The sequence below is a fragment of the Macrobrachium rosenbergii genome, chromosome 12 (genome assembly GCF_040412425.1).
Source record: "Macrobrachium rosenbergii isolate ZJJX-2024 chromosome 12, ASM4041242v1, whole genome shotgun sequence".
NCBI lineage: Eukaryota > Metazoa > Arthropoda > Malacostraca > Decapoda > Palaemonidae > Macrobrachium > Macrobrachium rosenbergii.
In genome coordinates this window covers 27,446,721-27,474,343 of record NC_089752.1, presented here as the reverse complement: position 1 = coordinate 27,474,343, position 27,623 = coordinate 27,446,721, and the positions used below count along the sequence as shown (strand labels likewise).

The window sequence follows — 27,623 nt, the reverse complement described above, 5'->3', positions numbered from 1 at the left end:
CTGTTTTGCTTTATGGGTGTTTGGAAGTCTCCTTCACTCTAAAGCCCCCTCTCCAAAGTAGGAACTTATCATGGCCATTCCGCTAAGTTGCTGCAGGTCAAGATGAGCACAGACCAAGGCAGTAATCATCTACTGCAGCTCTTTTACCAGGTAGGGTTACAACAAGCATTTTATTAATGCTAACAGATTTTTATGTTGCAAATTCATCCTCTTATCTGATTGTTTTTGGAACAGAGTGGGTCCATTTATCCCACCTCCTTTCAATGTGGGATTCAGCTATGTAATTACTTGGTAAGTTACATACTGTACTGTATATGAAAGTGGTATTTTCATAATAAAATTAAGTTTCATATATACTTATCAAGTAATTACAAGATCAGAGCCCTCCCTCCTCCCCTCTGATGGACATTAGGCACAAAAGTAGTGACAGTCGCTGTTAACATTGTACCTATTGTTCCCTGATAGAGGGCAGGGTAGTTACCTGCGCTATAAACAAATGAATCGCTACTGCGAACTTCAAATTTTTAACTGCCACGCGAGTGGGAAAGAATAGCTATGTAATTACTCGCTAAGTATATATGAAACAATTTTATTATGAAAATACCATTTTTAAAATAATAATAATAATAATAATAATAACAATAATAATCTTTATTGCAGCTCAGGGCCATATTCATGGATTATAGAAATACAATACAATACACACAATCTAGATACATAAGATAACATGATAAAAATAATAATCGGCAGTATCCACACAGTTGCTGACGAAGTATAAAAAATATGATTCATAATTATGGTAATGACCGTAATTATACGGAGAAAAATAGTAAAAAAATTATTACAAATTATAACAATTAATACAGATTGCAAGCATTTAATTTCCAGCTAGGGACCTTAGGTGGTTACATAAGTCAGGTCCAGAAGGCTAAATATGAGTATTGAAAATTGCAAAACGCCAAAATGATATTATTCACAGCAGTAGTAAAAAAGGATGAATATCAATAATAACAAGAAACGTAGAAATAATAATAATAATAATAATCGTAATGACAGAATCTGGAGATGACACTTCACAATTGCAAAAATAGAGTATAAGTCATTTAAGGAACAGAAGCCCCATTATCCCATCTTTCCCACAATTTAGATCTTTTTACCTCACTGATTAGGATGCTCTGTATAAGCGAATTGCTGCTGTTTCTCAGTCGGGTGATCAGACTAGACATTGTTCGCCTCACAGTGATTTTCAGATTATCCAGGCAGTTTTCTATGAACATCTGCGTGGCTGAGTGATAGCGAGGAGTGTTTGTGAGCCGTCTCAGAATGTCATTGTGAACAACAGTGGTACGTCTCATGGTCTCTTGGGTACAGTTCGCCCAAAGTGAACATCCATATATATTGTAGTGGTACGAACAGAAGAGCAGCAGTTTCATGTCTCGGTGACAGAAGGCAAACCTCCTTGCAATCATGTTGCCAGTTGCACATAGTTTACGACGCCTCTGTTCTATGTCTGCCGTATCTTTTAGGTCATCCATAATAATGTGGCCCAGATACAGAAATTAAAGCACAAATTCCAGACGATGATTTCCGAGAAAAATTTGCAGTTCTGCAATATGCGTAAGCAATCTCAGGAGCAGCAACATGCACTGGGTCTTGGTTTCATTGTATAGGATATCAAATTCCTCTGCATAATGGCAGCAGGGGTCACTGAGTCGCTGGAGGTCTTGCACTGATGGTGAAATCAGAACCATATCGTCAGCATAACAGAGGATGTTTATTGTTGTTTCATTGATAGTGCATCCGATTGGGAGTGAGTTCAGTTTGACATTCAGGACATCTGTGTACGTGTTAAACAGGTATGGAGAGAGAATGCCCCCTTGCTGGAGCCCGTTTAGGGAGCCGAAGGTGTACGACAGTACGTTACCCCATTTGACACTGAATTGCTGTGGAGAACCAACAACATAAAATGCCAATTAGATATAGAGGTGTGCCTCATTTGTGCAGCTTCAGGAAGAGCTTCGGGTAGTTTACTCTGTCAAATGCTTTTCTCACATCTACAAAACACAGGAAAACAGGAGAGGCTGATGATACGTAATAGTTCAGCAATTCTTTCAGGATGTAGATGCAGGTGTCGGTTGAGTGGTCTGCTTTAAAGCCGAATTGGTTGTCAGTAGTGTGTAGAAAGGGGAAAAGTCTCACTAGAAGAACCGACTCAAGTATCTTCTAGGCGATTGTAGTAATTGCAATCGAGCGATACTTGCCAGAGTCAGCTGCATCCTTTAACTTGTTTTTTATTAATGGTATTAAGTGAACCAAGAGTAGGGAGTCTGGGAGAAACTGGTGAATTATGCACGCAGTGAACAGAGCAGCTAGCAAAATGTAAATTATCGGATGGCAGAATTTGAAAGCTTAAGGAGGCAGACCATCGCAACTGGGCGATTTATTATTAGGTAGGTTGTTCATGGCATCGCTAATGTTACCTGGCGTAATACGATCAGCAATGTGAAACTGAATATCATCAGTAAGGAGGTTATTTACACCCCTTCGGGAGTCTTGATCGTTAATGCAATTCAGGATAGTGCTGAAGTGATCGCCCCACATTCTTGCGATAGCCTCGTCACCGATGGCTTCTCCTACTCTCTGTGATAGCTTTTTAGTTATGGGATTTAGGGATTGAATGTCCTTCCAAAGACGGGGGTAATCACCAGATTCTAATTTTCTAGACATTGCATCAGCTCTTAGTTACTTTTCATTCAGTCTGCAATGCTTAAGGGCAAGTTTGAACAGCGCTCTCGCCTGCCTCATTAGCAGTGCAGAGTATCCTTCCCTCAGGCTACCATTTTGCCTCCACATTAGAAACATTTCTCGTGAATGTGTATACAGTATAGATCTTTAACCAAGTCATTCCATCCAGGTATAGTACAGGAGTTGCTTTGACGAGACCTAAAGGTATCCCTGCCAGAGGCAAGCATAGCGGAAATTATATTCGAATAGAATTCTTTCAGATCTCTCCTGTGGTGATCGTTTCTACATTTTGGGTTGGTGCACAGTAAGGCGTCTGCAGGTTGACCTATTGACCGCAACCTGGTTTCCGTGGTTTCCCTAAAGGATCTGGTTTTCTGTTGGTCTTTAAAATCCCAGTTAACAGCAGGTGGGGGATCAGTTCACGGTAGGGAGGGATGGGGTACTGAATGACACCAGTAAGGAGATGTCATCATAACCCATTGCAAGATCGTAGTGAATGTTGCAGGTCGCAATAGAATTATGAAGTTGAGAGGACGTGATGCAGTGGTTCAGCCAGGAGGTTGTAACTGTGTCTGTTCTGTTTTGTACATAGGTACGAGTATAGGAGGGAGGGAGGAGCATTACATCGCTAATTCGGAGAGTGTGATTTTGACAGAAGCGAGTAAGTTCATTATAAAATTGTTTTGTGGGGTGAGAATTCTTCTTCTTCCCAGCTTGTACCCATTTTTATATGGGGTCGCCGTTTCGGATGAGCCGTTTCCATGTATTTCTATCCTGTGCTTCTGCCTCATCAATTCCCTTCTCACGCAGGTCTCCCCTCACACAGTCCTTCCATCTCTTTCTTGGTCTCCCTCTTCTTCTTCTTCCCTGGACCTCCATCCCCATAGTATGTCTACCAGCGTGGTCCTCATCTCTCCTCAACAGGTGTCCATACCATCTCAGTCTCCCCTCCTGCACTTTCTTTGATATTTCCACCACCTTAGTCGACTCCTAATGTAATCATTTCGGATCTTATCCTCTCTCGTCACCCCAGCCATCCACCTAAGCATTCTCATTTCTGCCACATCCATCTTCTTCTCCTCTGTCTTTCTCAAGCTTGCTGTTTCCGTGCCATACATCATTGCTGTTCTTACCACCGTCTTATGAAATTTTCCTTTTAACCTTCCATTAACAAATGGGATTCCCCACGGTACTCTTTTGTCACAAAGAACTCCGGAGGCAGCTCTCCAGTTGTTCCAGCCTGCTTGTACCCGATGTTTTACTTCTTCTTCCATACGTCCTCCAGCATTAACAAAGGATCCCAAATACTTAAAATTTTCAACTCTCTTTGTTGGTTCTCCCCCAAGCTGAATACTTTCCCTATCACCCCCATCATTGGTGGTACACATATATTCTGTCTTAGATCTACTTATTCTCATTCCTCTGTCCTCCAGTACTTGTCTCCATCTTTCCAGTTTCATTTCCAGATCTTCCCTGCTCTCTGCACCCAGGACAATATCATCCGCATACAATATGTTCCACAGTACTGCCTCCCTTACTTCCTCTATGATAACGTCCATCACTATGTTAAAAATAAATGGGCTAAGAGCCGACCCCTGGTGTAATCCTACTCTCACCTCAAAACCCTCCGTCTCCCCAACACTGCTCCTCACTCTGGTAAATACACTCCGGTACATCTCCTGTATCAGTCGCACGTACTTCTCTGGCACCATCCTCTCCCTCAGGCTCCTTCCATACCTCTTGTCTGGGGACTCGGTCATAAGCCTTTTCAAGGTCAATGAATACCATATGTAGGTCCCTTTATTTTTTCCCGAATTTCTCCATTAGTTGTGTCAGACAAAATATACCATCTATTGTTCCCCTTCCCTTCATAAATCCCATCTGCTCTTTACCTATTTCTACTTCTTCTCTTAGTCTGGCATCTATCATCCTTTCCAGTATCTTCAAAGTGTGGGACATTAGTTTCATACCCCTATAATTACCACACTCTTGGACATCTCCCCTCCCTTTGAAAATTGGGATCAGTATACTCCCATGTCCCTCATTTGGTATCTTTTCCTGCTCAAGGATCTTTATCATAAGATCGTAAAGTATATCCACTCCTTCATCCCCTAATGCCTTCCATGCCTCCACAGGTATCATGTCTGGTCCGGTTGCCTTCCCATTCTTCATCTTCTTCAGGGCATCCAGCACCTCTTGCTTAGAGAACCTCATCACCATGCCAATGTTCACCTGCCCATCCCCTCTTATTAGTCTATTATTTTCTTCATTTAACAGCTGTTCGAAATATTCTTTCCATCTCTTCACAAAGTCTTCCTCCTTTCTAAGTACTACCCCATCTTGATCTTTTATTTGTTTGATATGTGTAATATCTTTGATGTGAGAATTAAGGTCCCCAATTATACAAATATGATCAGCAGTAGAATGTTAATGTGAATACAGCAAAATGTCTATATAATACAAATGAAATAAATGCCTTACAAAAGTGTGACAACTAATCAAGTTACCCGTATACATAGACATAGTCATTTTCTCTCATAGCATCATTCCATTTTCTTTTTTGCTAGAAAGCAGATATTTATGTAAACAAACAGTATCCAGAAAGTAAGATAAAAGTATTATTAATATAAACTGCAGGAGAGTAAAAGCTTTAGCATAATTGTTAGAGTTGAAAGCAATGCAAATTAATAAAGAAACAGTAACAGTATCAAATTTCACCTATCTGTCCAATAAACATGGAAAATATTTTAGTAAAATAATAATGAGAATGAATGAAATTAGCCTAGGCTCGAACCGTTGGTGAAAACCCTCTGATCGATATTTCCATTTCGCACCGATAAATCCGGAAGTACAATATACCACTGTCCGTATCTCGGTGCTTATATTGAATTGTGTTCCCCTCTTGTAGGTTTGTAGTGTATTTTTAAATTTGTTAATGCAGTGTTTTTTTTATCAAGTAAATAATTTATTATACCAGTTAGTATGTTAACTCCAAACATGTTATAGTATTTTAATATGGTATCAGTTGAGTTCAAAGTGTGAAAACAGTACAATAGCAGTAAAAGTTTAAAGCATAAAAATATAGTATAGTAACAGTTAAATCCATTTCATAAAAGCATTGCTAATCATGCTCATGTTCCCAGTAAGGTATCCAGCATCATAGTTTAGTTCATTTCTGTATTCCCTATCAAAAATTCAAGATTTTTGTAGTGTTTGTTTTGTACTGCAATGCACTGTTGTTTCACTTTTGTGCTTTGTTCTGTTTTGTAGGTTACCTCCTGGGAAGAGTGAATCCAGAATAACATTTTATGTTACCTGTGGCCCAAAATCTTTTCGGCAGTACCTGTGTGATGCTGGAAGCCTAAATGTCAGTCTGAAAATAGGAGGTGGTGGTAATGATGAAGCAGATCATGAAGAAAAGGAAAACCTGACCCAGTTGATTCAAAGCCCAAGGAAATTGGGTGAATCCCCCAGACAAACAGTTTTGCGCCGGCAATTAAGGCTGAAGAAAGGATGGCAGGATGGGGATGTGATTGGAAGCTTCATGCTTCCAGATTTAAAGCTAAATTCACGTGGAGATTACGTTCATGAGTGCCGTATAGTTGATTCTTCAGCAGATGTGATTGGCACCGTAGTTGTAACAATGATATTTCTTGAGGGGACTTTAGAAGATTTCCAGGAAATAAAAATACAGAGGGAAGAAGAAACCACCGTACAACAGAAAATGGAAGAGACAAAGTTAAGACCTCGTTCTGGCATTCCTGTCAGAGGAGCCAGTAGTATTAGCTCTCAGAAAAGTTCACAAGATGGACAGAGAAGTCGAAGTGGAAGTTTCAGAGAATCACTAAGGCAGAAAACTGATAGGTTAAAGTCCCCTAAAAGACAGCCTGGTACCCTGGACTATGGAGGACGAGGTAAGGGTCAGGAAACATCACAAAATAAGAAGAATGAGGGTCTTATAGGAGTTGTGCATCCAGAAGTCGTACGTCGAGAACGGAAGCATGGAAACCGTAGTACCACAAGAGCGCGGCCAGCCAGTTGGGGTCTGTATCCTCTTTTAGATGGAGCGGATCCTGAATCCTTAGTTGGTATGTTTTTTCATTATTATGTTGATTTTTTTATCTTAAGTTTTCCTGATTTTTAGACAGACTGGGGTCAGCTAGGCAAGTTACATACAAATATCTTGGAAGAAAGACTAAAACTTTTATAGTAATTTTATATCCAACTCTCTTGTTAATTTTATTAATGGTACTGAGTACACATAGTTTCAGGTGAAAGCTCATATATTGTACGTAAAATGGGGTTTGTTCTTGAGGAATAAGGAAAAGCCACATTGTTAAATTTTGAAATGGTTGGTTGATGATAGGTGAGGTTCAGTGTTGTGGTAGATTTATGTAGAAATTAACACCATATAAGTGTGACAGAAAAAGATTTCATAGCTAATGTTTATTTTAGAGACTTTTGTATTCAGTCCAATTTACTATTCCAAGTTTTAGAGATTCATGTTTGGCTGACATAAATCACTTTATACTGTATAATACAGGTTAATGAACTTCGTCCTTCCATAAGATGAGAACATGTTTATGGGAGTATATATTGTTAAATATGGTACAGTACTGTATTCTTCATATATATAATATATTACACTACTTTACTAAAGGTATATGTTATTCCAAGTACTTGGCCATTTCTGTTTGTGTTTTTGTGCCTAAAAAGATGCCCTGAATTACATAATGATATGCAGTAGAGTAAGTTGAATTCAGCATAATATGTTGGTGATTGGAATTATTTGGTCTCTGTATTTCATCAGTAATTCTGTTTTCTTTGAAATTGTTGGCCATACACTTTATCTATGCCCAGTTGTTTTATAGTTATTGATTCAATATGGAGAAATTTGCTCCCGTGCATAGACTTCACTAAAGTTATGTAATATCCATTGAATTATGTTTGAACCTTGTTTTTTGGTACCACTTACAGGGTGCCTTACATGACATACTGTAGTTAGCACCAAGGTTCGTTATTGCTCCTTTTGGTTGCCTGTTATCAGTTCTCTTTGGCCTCTTCATAACTGATAACTTCTCAGTATATTTTACCTCATTTGAGAACAAGTTTTTCAGGCAACCTCCTTGAGAGTTTAGAAATGCAACTCAGGGCCTTTGTTGAAGAAAAAAAAATATACCTTAGTTTAACCAGACCATTGAGCTGATTAACAGCTCTCCTAGGGCTGGCCCGAAGGATTAGATTTATTTTACTTGGCTAAGAACCAATTGGTTACTTAGCAACGGGACCTACAGTTTATGTGGAATCCAAACCACATTATAACGAGAAATTAATTTCTACCACCAGAAATAAATTCGCCTAATTCTTCATTGGCCAGTCGGAACTACAGTAATAATGATCTTTTGTTTAAGAAGAAAGTTTCTCATCCTAGAGCTTTACTCTGCTGCAAAACATACTATGATCTTCCCAGGAAAGGTTTAGGAATCTAATGACTAATGTCAGTCAGTACAGTGCTTGCTAAGAAATCAAAAATTATATGTAGGTTTAGTTTTCGCTTTAATACAGTACTATTTTTATATGTAAGTTCAGCCCTTAGCATGAGCACATTTGATGAATTAAGTCATTTAATTTTCAGACAGGAGAAAAAGAGGAAGAAAGAAAGAAACAATGGGAAATACCTTTTTTATTTTTTTTTTTACAAAATTGGTTTATAATACAAACCAGTCTTTTACGGCAGCATAATTATGCTGTGTTGTGACTTTAAGTAGCTTACTGCTCCTATATTTAAAATTTTTGCAGTTTTCACATTTTTGTCATCTAATTTCAGCATTTTGAATAACTCATTGTTTTTCATACTGCCATTTTCATTCAGTTTTGTATTTTTTCATATAACTTTAGTTTGGGAATTTTCATTTTTCTAAGTATAATAACACATTAACATAACTTTTACCATTGCCTTGATTTTATTGGGGTTTCTAGTTTTCATAGCAATGTTGCCCAGTGATATTTACTTCGTTTTGCCCCTGCCACATTAACAATTACCTTTATTTTCACTTCTCTCCATTTTTCTCTCATCTTATTACTCTCCATTTTTCTCTCATCTTATTACATGATTTCATCTTAAGTAATTTTATTTATATGACTCAGTAGTGAGTGCAGTGTTTTTTTTTTGGGGGGGGGGGCATTTACCATTATAATTTTGTTGATTATACCTTAACCTACCTGGTTGGTTGGGATTGAAAGTCCTGTAGTACTTTTATGTCCATGGAGGAAGACCCCTAATTTGCAGTCCTTCATAAGGAGCCAGTCTTGCTCACCTGCTCTCACTTGTAAGTTTTGCATAATTGGTCTGTTAATCAGTGAGTTAGATTTAGGCAGCAGTGTTCCTACAATGGAGTGTTCTGCTTCTTTTGCTCTAGTTGAGGAAGTATTTGGTGTAACTGTGCAGTTCCGAAGCTGTAGACATGATGACTTGCCAGTTATTAAGACACCACAGTAACCTGATGTCTTGCTCATGGGCCCCAATCACAATTGGGGCTAGCACATATGCTTGAAGGGCTTTTGCCAGCCCAAGGTCTGGCTTCAAAGAATTGCCATGCCACAAGAACTAGAGGAATTTTCTGTAAGGTCTGTTAACTGAGGCCTGAAATAGGGCATAACTGGAGGTATAGTAATACCCTGAACTTGCGCGATTCCAGTTGTGCAAATTCACAGACACACAAACTTTTCATTGACACCTAACTAATTTTCACATATGAGTTTTTCACAGAAATGTGAACATTTGTAAATACTGATAAACCCTGCAAAAGTGTTTACTGTATGTTTAATTTTTTGGAATTCATAAGTTTTCAAGGTTTTATGTGTAAATTAAATAACATTAACTAATATAAGTAGTAATTTTCTCTCTCTCTCTCTCTCTCTCACTGAGATTAGAGAATTTTTATGGTACATGTATATGTTTATTTGTTTTGTATGATAAATACATTTTTACCTAATAATAAGAACTAATTTTCAAATATTAATAAGATTAAATAATAATAATAATAATAATAATAATAATAATGATGATACTAATAATAAAACTGTAATTACAAAATTCGTATGTGATACGTATCTTAAACAAACAAATATCTTTCCCACAGCTTTTGTGAAGAAGCTTGAAGGCAAATCTGTCAGACAAGTCAGTTTAACATGGCAAGAAGGGGTAGTGGTGCTGATTAGTTGGTCAAAGGTTTCTTATGTAATCTCTCTCTCTCTCTCTCTCTCTCTCTCTCTCTCTCTCTCTCTCTCTCTCTCTCTCTCTCTCTCTCTCTGTCCATAATAATTCATAAAAAATATCACTCTCTTAAGTAAGGACAAGTATTGCTAGGTTACCAATTGGTTCTTAGCCACGTAAAATAAATCTAATCCTTCGGCCAGCCAGCCCTAGGAGAGCTGTTAATCAGCTCAGTGGCATGGTTAAACTAAGATTTACTTAACTTATCTCTCTCTCTCTCTCTCTCTCTCTCTCTCTCTCTCTCTCTCTCTCTCTCTTCTCTCTCTCTCTCTCTCTCTCTCTCTCTCTCTCTCTCATTCGTAGTTAGCACAACCTATGTATTACTGTTTCTCTGTATGTCTTTACTTGTACAGTAGATAATTTTAAATTGATCTAGTTTTGCTTGTACCGTCTACAAACTGTAAATGGGCCGTTCTAAAACATACATAGAGACATAGAACATTTCAGAGCAAAGAGAAAGAGACAGAATAAAGAAGTTTTTAAAAATGAGGTTGAGAGAACTTCTAAAAATAGATCGGTGGAATGGGGAGAGAGAGAAATAGTATACTAATCTTCACACACTTCTATATTTTTATGTCAACCATTTATTTCTTTTTTTAAGGGTAATATATTAAGCTAACTTTTAAGTGAAATTTCAGTAACTTTAATTTCAATAAAAAGTTAGTTTAATACTTTGGGAGTATGATGAGGGTCATATTTAGTATTTGAATTCTAGAAATAAGCATTTATTAGCATTTTTTGAGACCGTGCCGAACTTATGTGGAAATTTGCCTTGCGTGAGGGGGTCTGGAAAGTAACCTTTCATAAGTTCAGGGTATGACTGTACTTATTCAGAGGGCTTAGGTTGATGATAGGTCTCAAACCCCATGAAGCCTTGTGGACACAAATAATCTAACTGTAGAGACCACAAAGATCATTTTTCATTGTCTTGTACAGGGAGTTTTTGCAAGTTTCTCACACAGATGCCAAGTTAGATTGGCTCGAAGGCCAGTGGGGGCTTGTCCTCAGAGAAGGTTATTGTGACCCACAAGTCTGCATATATCTCCTAGTTGGTTTATAATATTGCAAATGCAGCACAATGCTTTATCAAAGGAAGTCTCATCTTGTTGTGGTTTAGGGAATTAGGGAAGTCTTTATCATCATTAGTTATAATTTGGATCTCCTTAAGACGTACGTTGAATGTTGTTCTCTTCACCAGTGAAACCACATCAGTAAACTTGATAGAGAATTAGATGGAGGGGATTTTTATCAGCGATGATCAAAGTCTGAGCACTTGACAGATATAGAGAAAATTCTCTAATGAGAGAAAGAGATAGACATCAGGAGGAGGTAAAGCTTGCCCTTAAGCTCATTGGTAACTAATGATATTATGTCCAGATGAGCTGCTAGTTCTGCTAAGGACATTGAACCACCCTTGGCAACCTGGAGTCGTCTAAAGGTCGAATTATCAGACGGATGAGTCGTAATGAGTACCTGAGGAGTAGAGTCATGGGTTCTGTTGCTTATCTCAATCCCAAGAGCTTTCAAACATATCCTAAAAGTCAGAGTTAGGCTATTTTGTACACATCGCTAAGACCAAAGCTTTTGACCATATTTTACACATTGCTAAGGCATTTGTAGCCCAAAGCATTACACAAGTGGGAAGAAAAAGGAAAATTAATCTTTTCCATATGCTTCACTCAGCAGTAGTTAGCCAGTATGATACGTTTTATTTTTTTGTAATGTATTTTTAGATGTTTCACCAGTTTTGTATATATGTAATTTTGGAAGCATCATTATTTTTATATAAGTAACTTACCAAATAATATAATAGCTATAGTTTGTACTTTATGCGGCAGCTCAAAATTTGAAATTTGCGGTGGCGCTCTTTTGTTTTGGGTGTAGGTATACTGCCCCACCCACCATCCGAGAAGAATAGGTACAATGTAGCTAAAGAGCTCAATTTGTATCTGTCGGTTAATGACTGAACACTTGTTTCGTTTTCGCTGGATGGTCGGAGATCGTCCTTGGTGAAGTACTCTGTGCTTTTGGTAGCGCAGCTATTTAGCTTAGCTCGAATTTGGATTATTTCTTTGATTGTTACTTGTCTAATTGGCATTTTGGCCAATGTATCTGACTCTAGTTTGTCTAGCATTAGGTACTGCAGCAGAGGCTGCAAAACTAGACTCACGTCTGCAAAATATGGCTCGCATACCATTTGTTGTACTTGTAGGGAACAAATTTGTTCTCCGGAATTGAATTGTGACAAATGTAAAGACTGGGAGAAGAGTAAATGGAAGACTTAGACAAATTCCAGCGTGACCAAATTAGAAAAGCTACAGCTAGGGCCAAAGCTAAGGCTTCCACTAGTGTAGGTCATTCTCCAGGAGTTGATATTGATGTTATGCCTATCCCTTCAATGCCGGTGACAGCTTTTTCTCCCATTTCCAGTCCTCCAGCTTTTCCTGTCACTTCATCACCTAGCTCTCATTCTGCTGAACCCAATGCCATTTCCAGCTTAGAAGCACGGGTAGATAAAAAATTTAATATACTTGTCATTACTGTTTTCCAGATTGGGAACTCTGTGAAGGTCCTAATGAACAAATTTAATAGTGTGGTGTCAAGTGAAGTGTCAGTGGATAGCACCAATGCTCCTAGACCAAGGTCCCTGCTAAACTCCCCTTGCCAACATGGGAGAAAGCAAACTGGCAGTCCAAGGGAGGTCAGTGGGGTTTGCCCATAAGCAGACGTTGCCTCATCCTAGTCTGTTGTCCACCAATCCCAGGCTGCGGAAGAACACCGTTGGAAAGGAGTTCGAATGAATGCGCATGCCCTATCTTCGAGTGATTCAGATTCTCCCGTATCTAAGAAACGCAGTGACCATTTTGCCAATGTTTCTAGGCCATTGAAAAGGCTGGGCACTTGAGTGGATTCAGACTCGCCCCCGTCTCGTAAGCGAGCTGTAGAGAGAGAAGGTAGCCCTCTCCCTTCTTGTAGTTTTTTGGAGTTGCCAGCAAGAGATTCTCGCTCCCATTCAGGTGCGAAAATGCATTCCGACCCCAAATGAGTGTGTGCCAGTTCAGCTCATAGGCACCAAGAGTACAAGCGCCCAGTGTACGTTAGTGGTGTGCGTAAGAGCCAACTCGTAGATTGTTCAGCATCAGAGCTTTCATCTCTATAGTGCCCAATGTCCAAGCGCCCATCGCATGAGCTCGCAGTTTTCACCTTGCCTGTTCGTGAGCACCCAGATTCCGAGTTAGAAGAGCCTGTGTTTGACCGCTCGGAGTGGGAACATCAGATCGCCGAGCGCCCATCCTCAGGGCACCAAGTGTCCGCGGACAACGCAGTCGCTTCCAAGGAGTCAATGTCTGCTTCAACAGCGGGTGGGCACTCAACGTCCGTGCGTCCAGTCGCTGGGGGTGCGTCTCTTGAAGTCCACCCCACTTGTAATTTCTCTGTGACCCCACAAGTAGAATTTCCAGTATCGGATGCCGCAAGAGAATTTCTGTCTGTTACTCAAGATCCCTCGTTGGCACCGCTTCAACTTCGGCTTGATAAAGTGTTGAGCCTTCTTCAAAAACCAACTCTAGTAGTGCAAAACACAGTGGAACCCCCAGGATCACCCGCTTTGTCCATCGAGGAACCTGCAGAAGAGGAGCAACCTGCCTCTCATTACTCGGCACTGCTCAGGTTTTTCCTGGTCTGCTACCTGTCGCTCTTCTCTCCAGTAGTTCCATTATCGCTGGGTTTGGCCTACTTGATGTGACAACCACCAGGTACCGCCAGACTGCCACGTATGGTATTGTCTTCGTCGTCGAAGAAAGCTTTCGGCCACATGGGTGCCTGGCTAGCAGAGAAGAGGGAAATCGGGAAGGCATTTTTCTGTTTGCCTCCCTCTAGTTTGATAAGGCAGAAGCATCTGTCTTATGCAACTGGAGAAGCTCCGTCCTTGGGAGTTTCTGCCTCCTCTCAAGGGGATTTCTCCAGTATCTTAGATGCCTCTCCTCACTCTGCTTTCTCATCGGCCAGAATTCTCTTCACAGCCTCGGAATTTAGACCATCTTCGTAAAGATATATTTAAAGTCTTCGAGATCTTTAGTTTTCTAGATTGGACCGTGGGGGCCATAGCCAAAAAGAGAACTTCGCATCGGACTGACTGGGAGTGTTAGGATGTGCGGATAGAGCCGTAAGAGATGGAGCACTAGGGCTAGCAACCATCTTCACAATGGGAGTCCTAAAGAAACGAGATTTGTGGTGCTCATATATGGCAAAAGGAGTCATCCCATTGGAACGTTCTTCGCTTCTCTTTGCACCCCTGGACAAGAATAGTCTGTTCCCGCAGGACACCTTGGGACAGATTTCAGTGGATCTACAGAAGAAGTCGACTCGACCTCTTCATTCAATCCACCAAAAGAACTACGTTCCCTGCACGAGCTACTACAAGCACAACTACTAGAATGTTGTCGCCCCTGCAGCAACAACCCTTTCGAGGTTCTAGAGGTCGTTTCCAGTCCCGACCTAGAGCCAACCTCCGAACCTCCAGACCAACTAGGAAACCCATTAACAAGACAACACTTAGAAAATGATACGTCTGTCCTCCGTGTTCCAGTGGGAGCAACACTTTCCCATTTCTAGACAGAATGGAAAAAGAAGAATGTGGAGCCGTGGGTGCTGAAACTATTGAAAGGAGGCTATGCTATCCTTTTGAGGGAGAACTTCCCTTAGTAACCTCTCCCATCAGCTTAACAGCCTACTCGGTAGACTGAGAGAGGATGTAAACACGGTGGGGGGTTTTACAACCGCCTCTTCGTGGTTCCAAGTCATTGGGAGGATGGAGACCTGTCCTGGACGTCAGTGCCCTGAACCTCTTCATTCAAACAAAGAAGTTCAAAATGGAGACGAATCAGTCGGTTTTGTTGGCCATCCATCAGAGAGACTGGATGATTATGGTCGACATGCAAGATGCTTACTTCCACATTCCAATTCACCTGAACTCCAGGAAGTATCTAAGATTCATGTTCCAGGACAGTGTCTTCCAGTTTCGGGCACTCTGCTTCGGACTCTCCACGACCCCTCAAGTTTTTACCCGGGTACTCGCTCCCCTAGTGAAATGGCTACATCTTATGGGGATAAACATCTCCCTGTACCTGGACGATTGGCTCCTACGCTCCCCCTCGAGATCTCAGTGCACGGAGGACCTGCAGAAAACTCTTCATCTCGCCCAAGATTTAGGCCTTTTAATTAATTTCAAAAAAGTGACAGTTAGTCCTGATGCAGTCTATTCTATATTTGGGGATAGTGATGGACTCTCAGAGTTTTCGGGCTTTTCCATCCCAACAAAGGGTACTAACTTGCCGCAGGAAGGTCCAGGACTTCGTAACTTGCCACTCCTGCTCAGTCAACGCATGGATGAGTCTTCTAGGAACCCTCTCTTCCATAGAGAAGTTTGTTCCATTAGGCAGGCTACATGCAAGAGCACTGCAATATTACCTCAAGGCCAATTGGAAAAGGAAGTCATTCCCGGACTCATTCATTTTCAACATTACTCCCCAAATAAAAGAGGACCTCCGGTGGTGGCTAGCGGAAGACAGATTCACAGCAGGAAGGTCTCTGGCTCCAACGAACCCTGACCTAACGTTGTACTCAGACGCTTCGGATCTGGGTGGGGGAGCCCTTCTCAATGACATGGAGGTTTCAGGAACATGGTTGCCTACCAAAAGAAACCTCCACATCAGTGTAAAGGAATTAAAAGCGATTCATCTGGCACTTCAACACTTTGCAACGCTAACCTTCCACAAGACAGTAGCGGTTCATTCAGACAGGCATGACCGCCGTGGCTTATATCAAGAATCAAGGAGGGACCCATTCTTTTATGCTCTACAAAGCGACAAAGGATTTTCTTCTTTGGGTAAGGAGCAACAAGATCCAATTAGTGACTTGCTTCATTCAGGGCAAGATGAATGTCCTTGAGGACGAATTGAGTCGTGGCAAACAGGTCCTACCGACGGAATGGACACTCAGTCCACAGGTGTGTACCAACCTGTGGAAGCTGTGGAGAAAGCCGTCGATAGACCTGTTTGCGATATCAAGGAACTATCGTCTTCCATTGCATTGTTCCCTGGCTCTGGACCCGCAAGCATGGGCAACAGATGCCATGTTCCAGTACTGGTCGAACCTCGACCTTTACACCTTCCCTCCCTTCAGCATGTTGAGGGAGGTGTTAAGAAAGTTCAGTGCACACAACAACGTGTCAGTGTCCTTAGTTGCTCCCTTTTGGCCACACAAGGAGTGGTTCCCAGTCTGTTGAGCCTTTTGACGGACTTTTCAAGGCTACTTCCTCAGAAGAGAAGTCTTCTCAAACTGCCGCACTTCCTCCATTACCATCAAGGGTTATCCACTCTCGCACTGACAGACTTCAGACTGTCAGGGAGCTTGTCAGAGCAAAAGGATTTTCAAGAAAGGCTGCAGAGGCTATTGCTAAGTGCAGGCGACAATCTTCCTCTCCAGTCTACCAATCCAAGTGGGCAGTTTTTCTGAAGTGGTGCTGGGAGCGAAATATCTCCTCTTCTCCAACGTCTATAGCCCAAATTACAGATTTTCTATTATATCTTAGAACATCAAAAGGACTCACATCTACCATCAAGGGTTACAGAGCGATGTTAAGTTTGGTATTCAAACATAAAGGAGAAGACCTGTCTTAAACCAAGACATCAGTGATTTAATTAAACATTTGAATACTAGTAAGCAAGTTAAACCCTCGGGAGTCGCTTGGAACTTGGATGTGTGCTCAACTGGCTGTCAGGATCACCGTTTGAACCTTTGGATTCGTCGTCACTTCGGAATCTTACGAAGAAGACATTATTCTTCATGGCACTGGCTATAGCCAAGAGAGCCAGCAAACTTCATGCCATTGATAAAAGGATAGGTTTCTCACAAGGCAGTGTGGTATACTCGCTATTTTTGATCTTTTGGCCAAGAATGAGGACCCGGCTAACCCTTGGCTTCGCTCCTTTGCAATCAAGAGCCTGTCAGAAGTACTAGGCCCATCCGATCAAGAGAAAGTCCTCTGTCCTGTAAGAGCTTTGAGAGTATACCTTGAGAGAACCGAAAAACCTTAATGGATCGGCCCCTAATCTTTGGTGTTTTTTGAAAAACTTCAGCCGTCCTTTGTCCAAGAATGCATTATCATTCTTTTTAAGATCCATAATTTCGGAAGCACATTCGGGAGTTCAAGATGATTTACTACCCTTGTGTTAAGTAAAGGCTCATGAAATAAGAGCCATGGCGACATCTTTGGCTTTCAGACGTAACCTGTATCTCTCTTCAATTTTGCAAACAACATTTTGGAGGTGCAAGTCAGTGTTTGTCATGTTTTTCTTACGAGACATTGAAATGGTGTACGAACAGTGCAGTACTTTAGGTCAGTTCTTCGCAGGGCATGGTATTGGGGGATGAAGGATAGGAGGAACGCCTTCTTTTCCTCTATCCACTCTCCTTGAATAAGGATAGTTGCACTTCTTGGGAAGTCTGGTGGACACTGAGTCGTGAGTGTCACCAATCTGTATTTTATGGTTTTGGGCTAAAATTTCATGTGGTGTAGGTTAATTTTATCTGGTCTTTGTTGTTCTGTTGTACTGTGGCCAGGGCAAGGGCATATCCACATATATTTATGTGACCCTTTGGGATTGTTAGCTTTGACAACCTGCGATTAACCTCCTACGTTGCAAAGCACCCACTCAAGTAGAGGCGACCCTTGGCTCTGCTGCCTTCGCTACAGGTCGAGAGAGCTACGACCAGAGGCAGTACCCATCTGCCGTTGCTCCTTCACTAGGTAAGGATACAACAAGCATTTCAAGATGCTAGTTAATGTTCTATTCCAGATTCATCTCCATATCAGAGTTTTTTTTGGTGTAGTATACTGTATGTCCATTCATCCCACCTCCAATCAATGTGGGGTTCAGCTATGTAATTGTTTGGTAAGTTACTTATATAAAAATGACATTTTTATAATAAATTAAAGTTTGTTCATGAGACTTACCTGCCAGATATATATATATGCTGTATTCTCCTCCTCCCGACAGAATTTCAAATTTCGAGCACAAACAAATTGGCTGGGTCAGGTGGTTAGTACCCATTCCCGCCGCTGGGAGGCGGGGTATCAGAACCATTCCCATTTTCTATTCAGATTTTCTCTGTCGCCGGACTGTCAACACCTGTTGTCAGTTCCTCCGCCTTTGGATTTCGAAATTTGTTGTCACTTAAGTATTTTGGTTGTTTTTGGTATTTTTATCTGGATCTGTGACTTGGCATACGCTCTTTGTGGACCGTTTTTGATATTGCTTTTGACTTTTCTTATAATTAAGATGTCTTACCTCTAGCTATCGAGTCTGTAGCTTGGGTGAATGTAAGGTGAGGCTATCGAAGACTTTGATAGTTCCTCACTCTTTATGTATGATATGTAAGGGTGTTCAATGCTCTATGATAATCGGTAATGAATGTGTGGGATTGTCTGAGGGTGAGTGGAAGAAATATGAAGCCTATATGCTTAAATTGGAGCGTGATAGGCTGAGGAAATCTTCCTCTAGAGTGCATCCTTAGTTGGACAGTCAGGGTTTTCTCCTACTAGTAACCCTGTTTTGTAATTTATTACTAACCCTGTAGTTTGTTGCTGCAGAAGGTAATTCCCTGGCTCTTGTGTGGAGTCAATGCGTGCTCTTGAAACTAAAGTGAATGCAATTCAAACGCATAGTGTTAGTGCTAGTGCCCCTAGTGTTGTGGAGGGGGCGTCAGATCGGCCCTATAATGCCTCTGAGGCCTGGACCTCTGTCGAACTCCCAGGACCAGGGAGGGGGCATGTCGATGAAGCCGCATGAGGGTTCTGAGGGCTTCCCACCGATCTGGCGTCCCTTGGACGGCAGGTCCTGATGACGCTACCCAGGCTGCCAGGGATCGTGCTCAGGCACGCATCCTGAAGGATTGCTTCCTAGCCTCCGACACGTCCTCCCCCCACGGGGTTGGAGCTCTCGGTTGGACTCTCGCCCTCTTAAGAGAAGCTTAGAGGAGGGACGCTTCACGTCCTCTTCCTCTAGACGTTTGTACTCTTCCCCAGAAAGTTGCGTGGATATTCCTCTGCAGAAGAGAATAAAGTGTTTTTCGAATGATCACTCTACTCGACCCCTGTCGCGCTAAGGCAAGGGGGAGAGCTTCTTCCCTGTGGAAGGAAGTATACGTCTCTCGCCCCTTCCTTCTCTCAGGTTCAGCCCTTCTCCCGAGAGAGTGGCTTCTCCAACGCAGGAAGATTTTGTTGGGTTTGCAACAACAGCTGGATGCTCTCATGAACCTTTCAAGATTCGGTTCTGCCTGTTAAGAGGTACAGACTTTCACCTTGAAGTCTCCCGCCCTCGGGAACCCTACAGAGCGTCTGTCTTCTAGAGAGAGTGTTTAGTGGCTTCCTATTCGTCTTCCCGAAACAGTGGTGTTGGCCTTTTCTCTTGTCTCGCGCCAGGAGCGCGTCTTGCTCTTCGTGCGCTTCTCACGCTTCACGCGCTCCTCACCTTGACGCTCGCGCGCGCCAGCACATGACGCCATCAGAAGACGCCAGCAAGAGACTCTCTTCTAGTACTTGCCACGGAGCCTCTCCAGCGTCACGCCATGACGCTCCGCGCTCGCTAACGTATAGCTTCAAGTCTTGTGTTGACACCGCTCCAGTTGTTCATCATGTCGCACAACTACCGCTTCAACATTTGATGTCCTTCTTAATTTAGCCAGTACTTGCTTCAGACAGTACATATACTAATTGGAACGATACAGAGAAGATTAGCATGGCTCTTGCGCAAGGATGACACGCTAATCGTGAAGCGTTCCACATTTTTTTATGTTTACTATCATGCATTCTAGTTGACGACTTCTTCGTTCGCGGGAGTTCCCGCTTGCGTGTCGGGCGAATCGGAACTACTTTCACCACTCACTCAAGACCCTCCAGCTGCGGAAGAACATCCTCTTTCGTCAGAGCCTTTGTATGAAGAGAAACTTCTTTCGTCTTCTTCTTCCTCTGATTATCAGACTCTGGCTTTTTTTAGGGATCTGTTTCCTGAGACTTTTCAACCGTCGGCTCCTCTCTCTCCACCCTCGCAGTTGTCTTTGTCTTAAGGGGAGCGTTTGTGAAAAAAAGAAATAAAATTTTCTGGGATATTTTATATATGGCATCATACATATCCTGACTATCTTCTCAGAAAGTTTTATTTAAAAGTTCGCCACAGTTAGAAGTTATAAACAAAACAGTAACCTATCATAGTCAAATTACATTTTTCATATAATGTAATGATATTGTCAGTATATCGGTGGTAATTTCCTTTTAGCTATGAAATAATATCTAATGCGATCTATGGCAACCCTGTGGACATAGTGCGGTTCTGTCAGCTTAAAGACAGGAATGCCTGGGGCTTCAGTCAGTGGCAGTCAGTCAGTAGCAGCTCAGAGCTTGACTAAGTAAAAGATGAGTCGCTGGCCAACCTCAGCCGTGTTGTTTTGACACTCGCTTCATTTAGCTTCATTTAGCGAAGTTATATTACTTTGCAGGTCTATTTTTTGGCTTTTCATTATGTCATAAAACATCAAACTGTGTAACGGCAAGCAAATAAATACACAGAGAAGCAAAAATATCGTTTTTCAAAACTAAAGTTATCGACATTCAAACTGCATCTCCTTCATAACGCTTGCACCGATCTCAGATACAAAAAGTAAACGAAAGCTAAATGTTTGCATAACAAAGGGGCTTCCATGGGAAGCAACACGAGACCCGCACCACGAGAAGAGTTTTTTGCTGGAAGGAATGTCACTTCCAAGAGAGGTAGCAAGTGACTCCTTCATCTCCAGACTCCCTTTGCAACCAGGCTTCATTTTGCACAAGCCTGGAAAGAGTGAGGGGCAGACGTTTGGTCCCTCCTACTGTTAGAGAGAGGTTACTTGATTCCCTTCCTGTCTCCTCTTTTGTTTTTTTTTTCCAACTGCCTTCCTGTCAAACAGAAAATTGTTTGACCTGCTCGAACAGATGTTCGAAAGGAGAGCAGTGGAACAGATATTGGACTCGGTGTTCCCGGGGATTTTACTACAGATTGTTTCTAGTCCCGAAACTTTCAGTAGGCTGGAGACCCGTCTTGGACGTCAACAGGTCGAACAACTTGGTCCGAAGGAAAAGTTCAAGATGGAGACCTCTCAGTCAATACTAGGAGCCCTTCATCCCGGGGATTGGATGGTATCTTTGGATCTCCAAGATACTTATCTTCACGCCCCAATTCATCCACGTTCGAAAAGTATCTCAGGTTGTCTTGGAGGACTAGACGTACCAGTTCAGGGCTCTCTGCTTTGGACTCTGCACAACGGCCATACCACGTTGAAAACACCGCTTCTCGTCCGATCAGCGAAGTTAAGCAACGTTGGGTCTGGTCAGTACTTGGATGGTTGACCGCCTAGGAACACCAGATGCTGTTGGCGTCACATTTTGCTCGAGGGTGTTTATCAGTCTCATGAAAAACGTTGCGATGCAGTTGCATCTGTCGCGCGTCAGGATCTCACTCTACTTGGACGACTGGTTGATTCGAAGTGCCGTCGGGCGAAGGTATCTGGAGGACCTTCAGTTGACTCTGCAACTCGTGAAGTCCCTGGGACTTCTGGTCTGTGGAGAAGTCGCAGCTGATCCCCTCACTGTCCATTGTGTCTGGGAATTCAGATCTATTCAGCGGCTTTTATAGCGTCTCCGTCGCAAGAACGGCAACTTCTATGTACGAGAAAAAGTTTCGGCCTTCTTGGAAAAGGAAACATGCTAGGTGAAGGAAGGAATGAGTCTGCTGGGGACCATTTCCTCGCTGGAGAAGTTTGTTTTCTGGGGAGTCTGCATCTCAGGCCTCTTCAGTTCTTTTGTTGGAGAACTGACAAAGCAAGGAAGACTTGAAAGAGGAATTGAGAATTCTTCCTTATATAAAGAGGATCTGTGGTGGTGGCTCGATCCAACGGAATTGCAGAAAGGGATCTCCCTCAAGCTTCTGAACCCCAACCTAGTGTTGTTTTTCCGACGGGTCGTCAACAGGTTGGGGGCAACACTAGAGGGAGAGAAAGTGTTAGGAACCTGGAGAGAGGAACAGGTGTCCTGGCACATCGACTTCAAAGATTTGGCGGCTATCTTTTAGCTCGCCAATTCTTGAGGTCCAAGTTTGCAATCGTGTAGTTCTAGCAAACTCGGACAATACTTGTTCCCTGTTCAGCCTTGCAAGAGAGATTATTCTTTGAGCCTATGCTCGCAACATTTCGATTCTCACAAGTTTTGTGGCAGAGGTCGAAAATGTTCAGAGCAGACCTGCTCTGTTGGCGCCATCAACTCCTGCCGAAGGAATGGACCCTTCATCAGGAGGTTTGCCAAGATTTTTGGAATTTTGGGGTCGCCATCTTGTGGATATTTTCACGACCTCAAGAACAGCGAGGCTCCCTATGTAAAAACTCATCTGTACTCGACCCTGGGGCAGTTGCGATAGTTGCTCTTCCTGGGATTGAACGGGAATAGATGTTTACGCCTTTTTCCCCGTCTAAATTCTGGGAGAAGTCATGACGCAGTTCAGCGGCCTCACAAGGGACGAGGATGACTCTCATCCCCATGTTTTGGCCTTGAACCACTGGTTCTCGGAGTTTCTCTTCTGGTTGGTAGACGTTCGAGGACCCTTCCTATGAGAGCAGACCTGCTCATACAAACCCACTTCACGAGATATCTTTGAATCTCCCGCTCTGAACCTGACTGCTTTCAGACTATCGAAACTTGGTCAGAGCGAAGGGGTTTTTCTGGCCAGGTGGCACGGGCCATCGCTAGAGCCAGAAGTTCTTCATCTAAAGGATATATCTAGCGAAGTGAGCAACCTTCAAAGGTTGGTGTAGAAAGAAGGGCTTTTCCTCTTCCTCTATCACTGTGAGCCAGGTTGAGGATTTTCTCCTTTACTTAAGAGAAAAACTCGATATAGCAGTTCCGACTATCAAGTGTTATCGGAGCATGCTTTCGATTGTATTCAGACACAGAGGATTAGCTTTGTCTGACAATAAGGACCTCCACGATCTTACGAGCTCTTTCAAGACGTCCAAGGTTCCTCAGCTGATTTCCCCTGCTTGGAACTTGGACGTAATGCTCAAGTTTTTGATGTTTAGTCCTTTTGAGCCTCTCCACTCTGCATCTCTTAAGGATGTTACTCAAAAGACGGCATTCCTCATGCTCTGGCGAAGAGAGTGAGAGAAGTTCGAGGCCGTCATGTGGGCTTCAAGGAACACAATGCTGTCTATTCTTTAAGCCCTAAGTTCTTGGCTAAGAATGATAGGTCTTCTAACCCTTGGCCTAGACACTTTGAAATTAAAGGTTTAGCAGACCTTATTGGACAGGAACCTGAGGGAGTTCTATGTCCAGTTAGAGCTCTCAAGTACTACCTTAAAAGAACACAGGACACTGAGTGGTCCATTGGATGTTTTATGGTGTTCTGTGAGGCAACCAGTTAAACCTATGTCAAGAATGCACTGGCATTCTTCATTAGGATGTCATTAAGGGGCGCACACTCTAGTTGTGACGACTCAACTTCAAGTTGTTGAGAGTTAACGCTCACGAGGTGAGGGCAGTTGCTACCTCCATGGCGTTCAAGAAAAATATGGTACTCAGTGACATTTTTAGTGCCACATTTTGGCGAAGTCAATTCGGTGTTTGCCTCACACTCTTGGCAAGATGTTTAGGTAGCATACGAAATTGCTTTTCGCTGGGACCATACATTGCTGCTTCAGCAACCTTGGGGACAAGGGGTAACTCTGATCCTATCCCCTTTTTTTTGTTGTGTTTTGTGGTTGTTGGGTCGACTACTGGAGGCAGTCTTCCCAATCCTTTGCAAACTAACGCTTTAGGTGTTGGTTAGGTGGTTAGTAATGCTCTTTTGTCCTCTTTGTATGGGCTATGATCTAGTCACATTGTGGTCACGCCCCGTTGACAGATCATCTAGAAGTCGCCAGCTATATAGGTCACTACCTCGCTGGGGTCTCTAGTAAAGCAGAAGCAGACTAGAGTGACAGTAACCACTCAGTCAGCTACGCTATCAGATAAGGAACCAAAATAATTTTACCAATAATTGGTTTTTTCCCTATTTCTTGGCTGTCTCTACCCCCTCCAAAGGTGGTATTCAGCTATATATATATCTGGCAGGTAAGTCTCATGAACAAAATGATATTTTAATGATAAAATAAAGTTTGTTCATACTTACCTGGCAGATATATATATTTATATTGCCCTCCCTCCTCCCCTCAGGAGACAGTGGCGTTAGAAAATCTGAATAGAAAATGGGAATGGTTCCTGATACCCCCGCCTCCCAGCGGCGGGAATGGGTACTAACCACCTGACCGGCCACTGCGTGTGCCGCGAAATTTGAAATTCTGTCGGACCTTCGGAGAATACAGCTATATATATATCTGCCAGGTAAGTATGAACAAACTTTATTTTATCATTAAAATATCATTTTTACATATACTTACCAAATAATTACATAATCAGAGCCCTCCCTCCTCCCCTCTCATGGACATAGAGCATAAGTGAATTGAGCTCTAGCTACGTTGTACCTATTCTTCCCCGATAGTGGGCGGGGCGATATACCTACACCCAAAACAAAAGAGCGCTACCGCGAATTTCAAATTTTGAGCTGCCGCGTAAAGAAACTATAGCTATGTAATTATTTGTTAAGTATATATAAAACTTAATTTTTTTATAAAATGTAATTTTTACAATGTACAATGATTTGATAGCAATCTCTCTCTCTCTCTCTCTCTCTCTCTCTCTCTCTCTCTCTCTCTCTCTCTCTCTCTCTCTCTCTCTCTCTCTCTCTCTCTCTCTCTCTCTCTCTCATAGAGGCATAAAATCACTGGATATTTGTATAAGTTTTTGTGCAGTAGGTGACATAAATAGCAGTAAATTATATAAATACTAGTCAAAAGGCAATTTATCATACTTTTACATGGTGCAAAAATATATATATCTCTGACTTTAATTTTGAAAATATTTTGTTGTTCCCATATGAACTGAATATAATAAAAACAAATATTCAGCTTTAAAATGACACCAAAACTAGTATCCTGCCATGAAAAGTATACAAACTGATCAAAGAAATATATATCTAAGTGAGAATGCTGATAATCAAAGTTATATGCAGTATTTTCCATTTGTTTCTACGTGCTGCAAACAAATTGTTTCCACTATTGCTTTATTTTTTACTAAGTACTTTTGATAGCATAGCTGAAGTTCATCCTCAAAGGAGTTACACTCTCATGGTCCCCCAGGGCTCCATAAGACAGACCTACCAGTCTCAGAGAATTCTCTTATAGTTGGTCTCAGCCAGAATAGTGCATGTTGGCACAGTGATAGAATACAGTATAAAGGACTCGAGACAGGAGGGTTCTATCTCCTGTCCACACATCAGCTTTTTCCTGTGTCTTATTCGCACAGATGTGACAACAGCGTGTATATCAGCTGTCTTTCCCCATTACGCTCTGGTCTGTTACAGAGTTCACTGGTCCCTAGTATTGGCTCCGAACTTTGAAGCCAAATACTTAGTTTTAAGACCATGAATAGCAGTTTGGGTTTATGAAAGGAAAGAGCACAGTGGATGCTATTTTTATAGTAAGACAAGTCCAAGAGAAATATTTAGAAGGAAACGGGAAAGTTTACATGTGTTTTGTGGATCTTGAAAAGGAATATGACAGGGTACCAAGAAGAGTAGTTTATTGGTGTTTGAGAAAGAGAGGAGTACCAGAGAAGTTGGTAAGGTTAGTGAAGATGATGTATGAGGGAGCAAGAACCAGTGTGCAGACAAAATATGGGGAGACTGAGGCATTCCCTGTGGAGGTTGGCCTCCATCAGGGATCAACTCTGAGTCCGTTCTTGTTCCTCGTCATTATAGACACTTTGACATCAGAATTAAGGAACAACGAAGAACTATGGGAACTGATGTTTGCTGATGATTTAGTCATTATAGCAGACACAGAAGAAGAACTGCAAGAAAGTGTTTAGCATGGAAAGGAGCCCCAGAAAAGAAAGGATTGAAAGTGAACATTGGAAAGACAGAGCTAATGATTAGTAGTAAAGAAGGACATGAAGAAGTAAACATTCAAGCGGAAGATGGTACAGTGCTAAAACAGAACAAGGAGTTTAACTATTTGGGATCAATAATAGCAGAGGAGGGAGGCACTGAGAAAGCAGTGAGACAGAGAGTGAAAGAAGCAAGGCAAAAGTGAAGGGAAGTAACTAGGGTTGTTTTAGACAAGAAAATGCCATTAAGACTCAAAATGAAAATTTATAAGACAGTTATCAGGTCTGTACTATTATATGGGGCAGAAACTTGGGCACTTAAGAGGAAAGAGGAGGGATTGTTGGAAAGAACTGAGATGAGGATGGTGAGATGGATTGCTGGAATATCACTACTGGAAATGAGGGAGAGTCAAGATATAAGAAGAATGTGTGGTATATGTAACGTAAAGGAGAAGGCTAGGGAAGCTCGTCTGAGATACTGTGGCCATGTAATAAGAAGAGAGGAGGTGGAACCAATCAAGAGAGCTAAGAACATGCCATTGATGGGGAGGAGAAGTGTGGGGTGTCAGCGGATCAGATGGATGGATATGGTGACAAGGGATATGGGTGAGATGGTACTAGGGGAAGCAGATGCAAGGAATAGAAACAGATGGAGGAAGTTGATTCGAGCGGCTGACCCTGCTATATAGTGGGATTAATAAGGTCGAAAGAAGTAGAAGACATAGTTTTAAGACCCAGAGAAAAGTTTCAGTTCCTTAAAATTTTAACAGGATTATATTTTGACGAAATTGGGTGCCAGCGGGTCTCCTGCAAGGTGAGAAGTTAGGATTAGATTGCTAGACTACTCTGAATTGCAGTTCTGGTTTTTTTCTGGTCAGGCAAAGCGATAATTAGCATTAATGCAATAATATCGGACAATTCTATTACAGGCAGTCCTTGGTTATTGGCGGGGGTTCCGTTCTGGGGGTGTGATAATAACTGAAAATTATTTTCGCCACTTTTTCAGCGATTTTGGGCTTATTGGCGTCGAAAAGTGCCGATTTTCGGTTATCAGCGTTTCTGTTAGGTATGTATTGGCGCCATTACCCAATTATCGGCACTGATAAGCGGAAATCGGCGATTTTCGGCACCAAAAATTGCCAATTTTTGTCGCTAGACAAGTGCCATAAAACCGGATCGCCATTAACCAAGCCTACCGTGAACCTGAGACTACCTGTATTAGAACTCATTAGTCAGTGACTCAACATTGATAGGTACATTGAAGATACAGAAAATATAAATCATTTTAGCCTAACTTATTGTTTACAAAACTTAGCCATGATCGTAGTTTCCAATCATGCTTGACTTACAAGCCTTGTTGTTTACTGAAGGCCAGTACAGTATTTCCTTTGTAGTATTTTATAATCAAACTAAATGGATTCTGAGGTATAGAAAGTTCCTCAGTTATCCTCAATATTGGGGTTCTTTTCAAGTGTTAGAGGAAATACTTCTCCAGTGGGTATTACTCCACTGGGAACATGAAAATTACTTTCTTAT

The 27,623-nt window shown here is 41.9% G+C and overlaps 1 protein-coding gene and 2 non-coding genes across 4 annotated transcripts in view; all 3 read left to right on the top strand.

The window, feature by feature from the left end:
* The window catches only part of LOC136844459 (uncharacterized), a 264,237-nt gene that overhangs the window by 75,889 nt on the left and 160,725 nt on the right, over positions 1 to 27,623 (top strand). For both annotated transcript variants that reach the window (XM_067113714.1, XM_067113713.1), the window contains exon 4: positions 6,016 to 6,833. In XM_067113714.1, the coding sequence (XP_066969815.1) occupies positions 6,016 to 6,833 (818 nt within the window). The remainder of the gene's footprint in view (positions 1 to 6,015; positions 6,834 to 27,623) is intronic.
* Positions 19,770 to 19,872, top strand: LOC136844536 (U6 spliceosomal RNA). The gene has a single exon (XR_010854920.1). It is a non-coding gene; the product is annotated as a U6 spliceosomal RNA (small nuclear RNA).
* LOC136844514 (5S ribosomal RNA) lies at positions 21,375 to 21,493 on the top strand. Its single transcript, XR_010854908.1, has one exon. It is a non-coding gene; the product is annotated as a 5S ribosomal RNA (ribosomal RNA).